General features: G+C 31.1%; 1 protein-coding gene across 2 annotated transcripts; it reads right to left on the reverse strand.

Moving 5' to 3' along the window:
• Positions 1-835: 835 nt before the first annotated feature.
• Positions 836-8,924, reverse strand: LOC114194658 (abscisic-aldehyde oxidase-like). Of its 2 annotated transcripts, none has more exons than XM_028085010.2 (10): positions 8,601-8,924; positions 6,536-8,230; positions 5,614-5,873; positions 5,295-5,504; positions 4,965-5,183; positions 3,053-4,018; positions 2,567-2,662; positions 2,281-2,379; positions 1,704-1,893; positions 836-1,251 (listed from the first exon to the last, which is right to left on the reverse strand). In XM_028085010.2, exons 1-10 carry the CDS (start codon positions 8,746-8,748, stop codon positions 1,034-1,036), a joined length of 4,101 nt encoding a protein of 1,366 aa, XP_027940811.2. In that variant the 5' UTR covers positions 8,749-8,924; the 3' UTR covers positions 836-1,033. The 2 variants fall into 2 exon arrangements, with proteins under 2 accessions (XP_027940811.2, XP_085521464.1); XM_085665338.1 differs by having other exon boundaries at positions 6,536-8,316; positions 8,601-8,916.
• Between the last annotated feature and the right edge of the window lie 3,532 nt (positions 8,925-12,456).

Raw genomic sequence — 12,456 nt, forward strand, 5'->3', positions numbered from 1 at the left:
TTAACAACTCATCTCAACTAAACTCACATTCTAACAATATTTGCATGCTTATATCGCAATTCTTTTATTCGTAATAACATAAAAGTATGCAATAAACATATTCTTTTAAAATTATCATAAAAAGCTCACAAAAAAATGATTATATTTATAAAATTAACTGCTTTCAATAAAAATATTTATAACATCGATGAGTTTTGAATATATGATAATTTAAATAGTTTAATTTGTAATATCTGTTCAAAATAAGTTAAAAAAATTTAAATACACCTTTTAGATTAGTGTATAAACTTACTTAAATTTTAAAAATGAAAATTTCATTAACTAAAAACTTGAAAACTACCCTATCACATAATTTAGATTTAAATAATTAAAAATATAACCAAACCATAGATCTAGGGTGAATTCGATTTGAATCCCCATATTTGAGATAAAAATTGGATAAAAGGATGTTTAAAGTATGTGAATATTATGTAATATTTTATATATTACTCTTTAAACATCTAATATAAACTAAAAGAAACACTATCTTTACTAGCATTTGACACATTGCTTATCATTTATATGCAGCATCTATATTCAAATTAATATGGATGAATCTCATCATGCAGAATTTGGTGAACTTGGTACATGTGATAAAAAGTTAGTCCTTACAAAATAACATATTGCAGAATAATCTTTTTGTCCGCAAATGTGTTCCTTTTAACAAACAGACCGTTTCTCAAATAAAATTACTTTCAACATAAATTAGTTTTTATAAATTAAAACATGTTCATGTTGATAGTAAAGTAAGATGAACACCACTTTAAGCACTTTATGGATAACTAAAGAACATTACTGTCCAGAAATACCTTATTCTTATTAGCCAGTGTTTCTTATTGTAAACACATGAAAAAATTGGAAGTTTTGCACTAGCATCATCATCATGTAAAAAAAAAATAATAAAAGTTCAACTTATTTTAATTTTTTACCAGAAAGACTGAAAATTGGATAGAACAAAATCATTCTGCTAACTAATCTAGGCCAGTGAACAGTATTATGTTCTTCCCATTTTCCATTTCAAGTATCTTTCAACATTGTCAAGTCCACAGAGTGCCTTCACCACAGGCATGGTAGCAGGGACCTCCAACTGAAATGTTGAATCTTCTCCATCTTGGTTGCTCCATGAAAGAAGCTGTTTCCTTGCTTCTTTCACTGCTGCTCTTGTGGCACAGTGAATTGAAGCTGCTAGAAGTAATGGTGGCTCCCCAGATGCTGCAGCAACAAATTTTCAATATTTTTCATTTTAGATTTTCAAACAGGATTAGGTGAAGCTTTCTCAATCTTATTAGCATTCTAACATAAAAATAAGCTGCAACATGCCTACAAGTTATAACCACAATTTCCCCCCAAACTATTATGCAGAAGAAATTGAATTGATTGTTTCTGTTCCATCATCCACTTCCACCATAGCTTTGATACCGAACCTTTTTTTTGTTTCCTGTTCTAGAAGTATTACTATAACATACATCTCATATTCAAGCCACTACACTAATTAAATAGTTAGTTTAAGCCACAGAAAGTATATAGTTAACAAATATTTCCTCACTTCATCCCAATATTTTGGAATTGATAGATAGAATAAACCTGTTATGAATCAATGGAAGATGATACAAAATTCATGACAAGTGATGTGCACACAAAGATTTTTTGTGACTAAGTCATACCTTTTGAAGAGAGAACTCGATGCTGGTTGTGACCACTGTTGAGGATTTGAACATTAAACTGTAATGGTATAGTGTCTACTGTAGGGATTTTGTAGTTCCAAGTGCCGTCTTGCAACACCAAACCATCAAGATTTGTTTGGTATTCTTCAAGCATGAAATACCCCAATCCCTGGACAAAAGCTCCTTCAATCTGCAGGATGTGTGATTATATAATCAGGAGAATACATATACATAGTTGAATAACTGTACAGTATTTGTAACTTGATAGAGACCATAAACATTCCAAGACCTCCAACTAAAATCTCAAGCTCTTTGGTTGAGTTGGTTCTTAACAAGATGTTTTTAGCTAAGGGAATCAAAGCCTCTTGGTTCTTAACAAGATATCAGAAAGTTATGAGGAGTTGATTCGTGTCTTTTCCATTTCTAATAATTGATGTAATTTATTAGTAAGGAATAGTGTGCCAGTTCTTAGTCTCTCCTTGACCCGCAGAGGGCCTTTATTGGACCTCAAACTATTGTATTGTTTTATTCCTTGATTAGAGTTGAGTCTGCATGACAAAATATGCAGTGAGCTTACCTGTCCTAAATCCACAGCAGGGTTGAGACTCTGTCCACAATCATAAATAATATCTGTTTGCAAAAATCTGGTTTCACCACTCAGAATATCTATTTCCACCTGAGAAATAATTTGCATCATTTAAAATATCAGTACAAGATAAGTTGTCTCGATTACTTCTATAACATGGCTTATGTGAAAATATGACATTTGTGCTTACATTCAAGAGAAGTAACTATCAGTGAACTTGAAAAATATCAGTTAGATTTGAAATGTGCATAGAAAACCAAAAGTAAAACCAACGTACCTCACTTATTGCAGCACCATAATTAAGGTAGCTCATGGAACTCATGCTGGGTACATAAAATGCAGATGCTGATAAGTTCACAGCTTGCATGTATGCCTGTATTTCAATAAATTGTCAGCAATGTGGCAATTAATATTTATGCTTATGGACTAGGAAAGTAAGAAGAAATTCTCTACACTCAATTCCATTTACACAGTTTACTCCCCTAATATTTTCTTAATTGAAAGGAGTTTATGATCCCATAAAATCTGAGAACACTAGGTACTTACAAGACCATATAATACATCTTATGCACAATTACAAATACCAATATACATTCATTGATGTAAATTAAAATAAAAAAACATATTTCTAAACCTCACACCAAACAGTAGTTAAATTCAAGCATAAATAATCTGTCAATGTGGATCATAAAGACAAAAACAGTTAAGATGATCAGAAAGAGAATTCCTTGAGAGGAAAACCTATGAATGTTACAGTAGCTACCTGAAGAATAAGGGTCTCCCAGTTGATAGAGCCCATTTCCTTCTGCAGGTTTTCCTTAAGAGGCTTTAGCCTCTCTACCAAAATATCACAGCAAAGCCTAACTGCTTCACAGCTTGATTCTGATGTAGTGCTCCCAGCAGTGAATCCTCCTTGAATCAAGCTCACAGTATCAGCTTGTATAACCCGTATTTTGTCCAAGAGACCTCCAATTCCATCACATTGAATAGCTCCAAGAGCATATGCAGCCATCTGTTTCACCTTCGTCCAGAGACCCTGACCCACTTCAATTCCTCCAACTTCAACAACGATAGACCCGTCTGAAAAAATACTTACTTTTCCAGGAGTCGGTCTTTGCATCAATTGAATCACAACTGGTACTCGACAGATTCCCCTTTTCTTCCATGTGTTAATCCTGTTAAACTCTTCCACCATTTTGGTTCTCTGGTCATAGTTTGCAGAAACAGCTAACTCATTCCATATTATAGGCAAGGTATAGTCATTAGGTTCACCATGAGAGTACTCATAGAATGACTGAAGACTATTGTATGTGTGAAGATTAATGCTTCTGACGGAGTCTACATCCTTTGAAAGTGTAGCTGCTACATTTTCTATAATAGCTTCAGCAATAAATGATCCCTGCACTTCCCCGGGACCTCTCATAGCAGATCTACTGGGATGGTTTGTTCTGCATACCTTTATATCACAAGCTAGCGTACCCCAATCATACTTTTTTAGTGCACAAACTACATTATGTGGAATTACTGCACTTATATCCACGTATATCCCTGCATTTACCAGAATTTGAAGTTCGAGTGCCGTAATCTTACCATCATTTCTAAATCCTACACTGTATGTTATCTTCATAGGATGCCTTCCTCCAGCCATTATCATATCTGTCTTTCGATTTAGATATATTCTAACTGGGCGCTGTAATTTATGTGCGGCCAGTGCACATGATGTGGCAACCTGCAAGATCCAATTGTTAGTACTATACACAATGCAGACACATAAACTTTTGTATGTAAGAGAAACTTTGAGTGAATTAGTAAGGAAGTGGGGTAGCTACTGTTAAAAAAATAAGAGAGAAACAGTTGTACATTACTTAGAAATTTTGTAAAAATGAGAACCTGGACCTCAGGCTCAGTGGAAGGAGATTTCCCTGGGTAAGGATACTATACTTCCTATTTGGTAATAAAGATTTCATTGCATCCTTTGTTCTTGGTTACTTAGGAATAAGTTTGGGGGAAGTAGCTATAATTCCTAACAACCAAGCAGTATTTGGACATGAAATTTCCATAGGCCATAGATTCAAATTTGAAAAAAACCTCTCTGCTTGTGATGGTAAGGCTGCATACAAATAAGCCTTTTTAGTCTTTGGTAGTGAATTTACCCTAATAATTTGTGCAGAAATAAATGATAGAATCCTTGTTTATCTTAAAAACAACAAAAAGAACATATTATGTATATTATGTACATTGCCTATTCAATGAAATACATTTAACACTCCCCCTCCAGCTATTGTATATAAATCACACGCACTAAGCTTATTGCAAATATAATCGATTCTAGGACTCTCATATTGATTTGGTGAAGAAATTTGTCAATTGATCATTGGAGTTATAACAAATTGAGTAGTAATGTCTTCAAATAAACCTTTTAACGGATGAAGTGACAATACATTCCAATATGTTTGATCATCTCGTGGAACAGTAGATTTGAGAAAATATAAAGGGCAACTTAGTTATCACAAATGAGAGACATTCGAGTAACCTTCCTGAATCTTAGTTCTTTAGGTAAATATTTGAGCTTTTGCATTAGAATCCATAGGTGTGCCAAGGGGCTTGGAATTCAATGAAAAAAATGACAGGCATAAAATAAAAAATTATATTTTCAAAAAATTATAAATACTTACAGGTATGGCTTTTATGGACTTTCCACCAAAACCACCCCCAACTCTTCTTGTAATTACACGAACATTACTTTCTGGAATGCCTAGGCATCTTGCTATAACAGAATGCGTATTCTCAGGGCATTGGTTTGAAGAGTAAACCGTAATGCAATTATCTTCATCTGGAACAGCAAGTGCAGTTTGTGGCTCCATATAAAAATAGTATTGAGACCCAAGTTTCATCTGTATTTCACATATTTTATTCAGCATAACCATTTAAACACTAATTATTCAGGAGCAAACTTCCACATTGCACAGGAAACAAAGGAGATAAATAAATAAATTCTGATGTACCTCAGCAGAAACAATCTTGTGATCTGCTTCAGCCATTCCTTTTGATATATCACCAACATGTTTTGGAGAGACAATAGGAGGAACTTCGAAAAAGCTAGATCTTTCAACAGCATCTTCAACGGATAGAATTGGCAGTTCAAGATTTTCAGTATCATAATCAACAACAGCTGAGTTTGCAGCCATATCTGCAACTTTCTGGGTATCTGCAACCTAAAGAAGACATTCCATGACTAAAATGGTAGTATTATCATATCCATCTACAAAGAAATGAAAAATAAGCTCATACATTGTTGGATCACAATAGGGATTAAGAACTCACAACAAAGGCAAGGCGTTCACCAACACATCGGGCTTCTTCCTCTGCAAATAGAGGTTCAATCCCAAACATAGTCTTAGATCCAATGTTTTCCCCGCCATTGGGAATGTCTTTACTTGAAATGATATCCCTTACACTATCCAGTTGCAACTCAGGCGTGAGTTTTATACTCCTTACCCTTGCTAAAGGTTTAGCACTATAAATGTATGCTCCATGTAAGCAATTTGATGGTGATGGAATGTCATCCACGAACACAGCCTCACCTATATTTGATTATTCACAAGTATGTACTTGTTACGGAACATAAATTTAAATAACTAAACATGAAAGGCATAATTCACAGGCATCAAACAGCATAAAACAAGACACATACAAACTAGTTTGTGACTATGAAAGTGAACTTTTGATCATAGTTAAAAGGAAACCAGAAACTTCAAGATGCAAAAATATGGATGCCGAAATTCATCAGAATCAAAAGCATTTGGAGGAAGTTTTTATGACCTGGAAATTGGACCTTTTAGCATTGTTATCTCCACAATAGTTATAAGGTAACTGGAGACTATAAGAGGCAAATATGGATACCCAATTCATCAGAACCAAGACCATGGAGAACGGTTATTTTTTTAACTTACTGATTTTGAGAGTCTTATCCATTTATAGGACCAAAAGAGGCTCAGATGTATACAAATTAACCATCATAAGCAGAGAGGCTGTTTCCAAGACATAAAATTTCATCACCAGGGTCACAAGCTTATAATCTTATGATAGCACTAAGGACCATTTTATAGGAAATGAAATTTAATACAAAAAGGCACCAACTTTGTTGGGTAAATGTTCTAGTTTACTGCCCTGAAACGTTGATAGAAATGCAAAGAAAAGACAGCAGTGTGTGAATCAACTTAAAACTTAATGATAGAAAACACACCTGAAGCTTGTAGTTCAGCTCCAGATTTTACGATTGGCTCACCAACAGGACGATGCTCACAACCTGCTTCAAGGACTTGTTTACCAGATGTAAGTAAAGTTGGAACTTTGTCATGAAGTACCTTCTTCTGACTGACTTTTAATTCAAAATCACGAGCAAAAGGATTATTATTATTTCCATTCAAATAACCATTACTTATTCTTTCAGGATTGTCAATAAGAGGGTTAAAGAACTGAAAAATAAAACCAGCAGCCAAACTTGAACGATAAGCTGTTATTGCGTTATCATCTTGAGATGCAATAGTGGCTGTAATCAAGTTGACAGCATCGTACAGAACGCTAGCACTTAAAATTTTTCCAGCCAGAAATTCCTCAACTTTATTCCCTCTGATTGCATGTTTCCTCCCGTAAACACCAAAAGACAACCTACAAGTATCTATCACAGTTCCACCAGAATCCTTGCATGGAGACACCTTAACCAGGAAAGCAGCATTTAAGTAGGGAAGGGCATTTCCAAGGGGCCGGGGAGATACTCGATATGTTTCAAAGAGGAATCTACTTCTTGGTTCTGAGGATTCACTTTGATTGAGTTCCAAACTAGGAATTTTAATGCTTAAAAGCACACTTTCCAAAGCTAACGGTGGTCTTTCCAGAAATTCTTCCAGTGTCAGCCACTCAAATTGTGTGCCAGTCATAATGTGAACCATTGCATCTGCAGCAAGAAGTATTACAGTAATATCTGAGGGAAAATTATTCCTTTGTGCCATGACTAAATTACCACCTACACTAGCTGTGTTCCTAATAAATCCAGAGGCAACTTTGCTCATATGATCAGCAATCTTTTCAAGTATCATTACATAATCTGAGAGAAAGTCACATCTGATATTTTCCCTCAGTGCATCAATAGCTTTAGATATTGTCACTGCTGCTCCAATTTCAATCCCTGTTCGGTCCTTTCTGATCATTGAAAGCTCAGAAATTCCCCTTAGATCAATGTAATAACCATAGTCTTCTTTATCTTTGTAATATCCCATACCCGTATTACTAACTACAATTTTCATCCGTGTTCCATTGGAATTGTTTAAATTTAATGAACTCTGAAGCTCAGTTAGACTAATAGGTCGATGCCAACTGTGCTTCTCAGAAGCCAAGAACACATCATGCTTGATTTCCTTCAAAAACGTAGGAAATCTACTACTCAACTGATTACGATCATATCGAGGCAACCTACTAACCTTTAAATCCTTGTTCTCTCCCTTTCTCCAAAACGAGTTAAACCCCAAATCCTCCATATCAACATCAGCTGCAAAGCTTTTGCAGACATCAGCAATTGGTCTGTACCCAGTACAGCGGCAAAGATTCCCTGCAATAGCCTTCTCAGCCTCACTAACAGTTACCTTTGAGAAGCCATCTGGTGGCTCTGCACGATCGGTCTTTTCAGCATTGACAAGAGTTCCAAAGAGGGAAACACACATTCCAGGAGTACAAAAGCCACATTGAGTGGCATGGAATCCTGCAAATCTTTCATGAATTGGGTGGAATCCTTCTTTAGAATTTCCAATTCCTTCACTAGTTGTTATTGAGCAGCCATGTATGCTGCAAAGTAGTGTGAGACAAGAGCTCGCTGTAAAATCCTCAACTTGCTCAAGCACAGGATCGTATCTTGAGATTAAAACTACACAAGCACCACAACCCCCTGAAACCAACCATTTCAAAACATCAAGTACCAAGTTGAAAAATAAAATTAGGACTACTTAAAGCCAACACCTTCTCCTCCTTCATCTGCATGAGTAGACCACTAGAAAAATAAGACGAAAATGAAAACCACAGTTGTCCGAGATTAATCTCACAGAGTAAAAAAAAAGGGAAAAGATGAATCCCTACAGTAAATACCAAGCTTACTGAAATTGAAAGGCAAAAGCAAAAAATAAAAAAGATCGGAAATTCAAAAACACCCATGAAGGGGAACAACTATAAAAACTAATTCAGCAATGAAACAAACGAATCAACAATCTCCAAAAGATATAAAAATGGTTGAACACAAAGAAAGACAGTCATGCATGTACCTTCACCACAGCCAAGCTTGACACTCTTGAAACGAGTGTGAGTACGCAAGAATTGGAGTAAAGTGGTCGACGGGTGAACATGGGAGAGCTCAAACCTCTCACCATTAACACCAAAAACCAAACTTGTTGGAGTCTTCTGCGGTTCCATAATTTCAGGTGCTGGTGTTTCAGTTTTCAGTAACAGAAGAGAAGAGAAGCTTAAACTATTACAGTGTCTGCGTATGTCGTGCGAGTAAACATTCCGAGGTGATCAACCTTTCTTTTATAACATAATCAACTATTGAGAGTGACGTGACAACATTGGATTTTTCATTATGATGCCCTGTTTTTTTTTTCATTAAATAAATTTTAAATATGTCTTAAAATTAAAATTAAGTATTTTTCATTCGCTATCCGTTAAATATTTTCATTTAAAATATTTTTTATTTTTTTCTAGATTTGATTTTGTATATCATAAGATTTTTTTTAATTAATTAATTTTTTCAATGTTATTCAATTTCTTGAACTAGAGGTGTTCGTGAGTTGAATTACGTCAAATTTAAATAAATTTATTATTCAACCCATAAAAAAAATATTGACCGGTATACTTCTTTTTAATGTTAAATTGTTTCTAACCAAACAAACTTGTTCTTAAACGAGTTGGATTAGGTTCAATCAATTAAGTTGAAAATTTGGACCTTTTAAGTATTATCCTAATTAGAAGAAATAGCGCAATATATATTAAAGTTTGTTTAAGATTTCAATAATAAATCAAGTTATGATAATTTAGTTCAAATTAATAGAAAATAAAAATAAAACAAAGTGTGTGTGCATAACAAGTATTAAAATGAGTATAGAAGGACTCATTCAATTTATTACATTAAATTTAATTTAATCATAAATGAAACTCAACTCAATTTATTTAAATTGATTGAGTAATTAAATAGCTCGACAGATAAATATTTTTATTACTAATTAATTATTTTTCGCTCTTTCTAAAGGAGTTAAGCGTTAACAACTACAAAGGTATTAAAAAAATAATAATAAACTTAACAGTAAACAAAAGACAAAATAATAAAATTATATAATAATATATTTATACTAGAGTGGAAATATTTTAAACATTTATTGAAAACTTAATTAAAAATATTAATATTCATAAAGTATTTAAAACTTAAATAAATTTTATTCTTTTAAAGATACTATATTATTATTAATTTTGAATTAAATTTTGAACCTCATTGCTATTCGACTAAGTAAAGATGTTATTATCTTAGTAACTTTTTTTTTAATTTAAGTTGAAAGAAATTTTAAATTTAAATTCTATTTTTGGTATAATAACTTTTTCAAAATTTTGTAATAAATTACATGAAATTATAGTTTATTGTAAAAATAATTTTAAAATTACGCACAAGTTTTTTTTATTAATGATCCATATTTTTATCTTATTTATTCAAAATTAGAAAAGAAATTAGTTTAGTATGAATTAAATATAATCAATCAAAGTGTAAGTATGTTGTAATTCAAAAGTCTACAGGTGATTTTAAGATACTAAATTCGAATTAAGTTGGTTGATCTCAACCGCTATTCATATTTATCGTGAATCATTTTATATAATCGAGTATTATTTTATTGCTTATCCTTTTACTTTTAATAGTCATTATAAAATTAAGATCATAAAAGAAATATTTCTTATTATGTTAATATATTTAATTTAATGTTTTAAGTGAATATTTTTAAATCACTTATATAGTAACACGTGTTTCAATTTAAAAAGAACACATTGACACCGACAAAGATAATATTAAATAATTTTATTACAAAATTTAATTTATCAGATATTTAATTTTTAAGAAAATATTAGGTAAAAAAGGTCGGTCCTATGTTAACTACGTGGAGTCATTTAAGATTCTTTTAAGTAAAAAAAGAAATTAGTGTAAACAATATAAAGATGTTTTTAGAATCATTAGTACTTTTTTATTTGTAATCATGTTATAAATGTAAAGTATTTATTAGCTTTAAGCGCTACTTCCTATCGAAATATTATTAATTATTTCTAATAAAATTTATTTATAAAGTTTGAGTGATTAAACGATTTCCATTGAATCATATGTTGAATTGTGAAATTAAGATTTAAGTCTTACAAGATATTTCCATCGAAATATATAGACGTGAGATAAAAGAAATCCAATCTTAAATAAGATCTAAATCATAAATATACAAATTATTTTTCTATATCCTATAAATAAAATTACGAAATATTACAAAACTCTTATATTAAAGTAAAATTACGAAATATTTTAAAAATAATGTGAAACAAAATTAAATAAAAAATTGAATACAAAAATTCCTTGGTGAAAAATTTGTGATGGAGGTGGTTATAGTTCAATTCGTGCATATGAAATTAGGATTTGGGATTATAAAACAGATAAAGAAAAAAGAAAAAAGAAGAAAAAAATCTCATTCTCTCCCCCACCTTAATTAACACATTTGTAGTATCAATTAATCTATCTAAGTAGAGTTCTCAATTAATCTATCATATGTGATCAAAATTTAAATATTTTCACCACTCATTTTCAATTAATTGAGATTTCTTCTTTTGTCTTTACATCACGTTATAATTTAAAGAGAAGATTTAAAAAATTATCATTATTAGAATTACACACATTAAGAAACTTTCTTAATTAGTATAAAAGTTTTTTTTTATATTTAAATTTGAGAGAATGTTATCTGTGTATATGAATGACAACGAATCAATAGCAAAAGTTTATTGCTCATTTAAAAAGAAAATTTGCTCACCCGTTCATTGCTAGTTGGATATCATAAAAATATTTTTGTATATTTTTTTTATCTTCATAATATCTATAGATATCCATGAATATTTTAAATTTTATTCTTAAATTTTATAAATAAAATTATTTAAAAACAAATATTTGAAATATAAACTAAGATACAAAAATTAATTTTCAAATACAATTCAAATTAAATTACTCAACCAAATTATAATGCAAATGAACTTTTCTTTTTTAAAATAAATTTAAATGAGTTGTGTCTAAATATAAATTTTAAGAAACGTCTATCATTAATTAGTAGCACGTTCGTTAACCATAGGTTGCCATGATTATCATTTATTTAACACTAATATCAATCATTAATATTTTTCTAGTAATGTGAACAAGTCAACACCAAATGTTAATTATTTTATTTTTTACCATTTTATACGATTAAAATAAGCTTTTAATTCTAAAATTGTTCGATATTAAAATTAATAACTAAAAAAATATTATTTTCTATTCTTCGTGTTCAATAAATACACTAATTTAATTTTGACAATAGATTTATTATTATCGATGGTTACAAATATCCAGAAATAATGTTTATTTTAACGGATATATAACCCCAGCAGATCCAGAAGTTTAAAAACTTTAGACAAATTCACAGTATCATGTAACCTTTGCTAGTTAACGGTGGTGATTTCCAAGGTTAGTCAAATTTGAGAAACATGAAAGATTGTGAATGAGTTTTTAACCCCGAATAATGGCTAAATGATTCCATTAAATTTTATTTTATTTCTTTCGTAACTAGGTTCAATAGTAACATTGTCATATTTCATGTTTAGTTTAATAAAAAACAATTGTACAAAATTTTATTTTATTAATTTAATTAAATTTGATTAGTGATTTAAATAAATTAAATATGTATTTGATTTTTCATAAATATATTTATTAAAGTAAAAATTAATATTAACATAGAATTCCGTGTTTGGATTTTGTCATGGAAAAAAATTCTTTCAAACCCTTTTACCTTTTCGAACAATGATAATATAACTTTTCATTTTTATATTCTTATCGTTTACTTTCTGCGTAATTTACTTAGT

This window comes from Vigna unguiculata, chromosome 8, assembly GCF_037176805.1.
Source record: "Vigna unguiculata cultivar grain cowpea cultivar isolate G323 ecotype 2 chromosome 8, ASM3717680v1, whole genome shotgun sequence".
Taxonomy (NCBI): Eukaryota; Viridiplantae; Streptophyta; class Magnoliopsida; order Fabales; family Fabaceae; genus Vigna; species Vigna unguiculata.

Bases quoted from the DNA above. Each gene is read 5' to 3' on its own strand.
- LOC114194658 (XM_028085010.2), bottom strand. From the start codon at position 8,748: ATGGAACCGCAGAAGACTCCAACAAGTTTGGTTTTTGGTGTTAATGGT. The intron at 8,231-8,600 runs GTACATGCATGA...GGTTGGTTTCAG, and splicing joins CAAGCTTGGCTGTGGTGAAG to GGGGTTGTGGTGCTTGTGTA. The intron at 4,019-4,964 runs GTAAGTATTTAT...TGGATCTTGCAG, and splicing joins AGTCCATAAAAGCCATACCT to GTTGCCACATCATGTGCACT.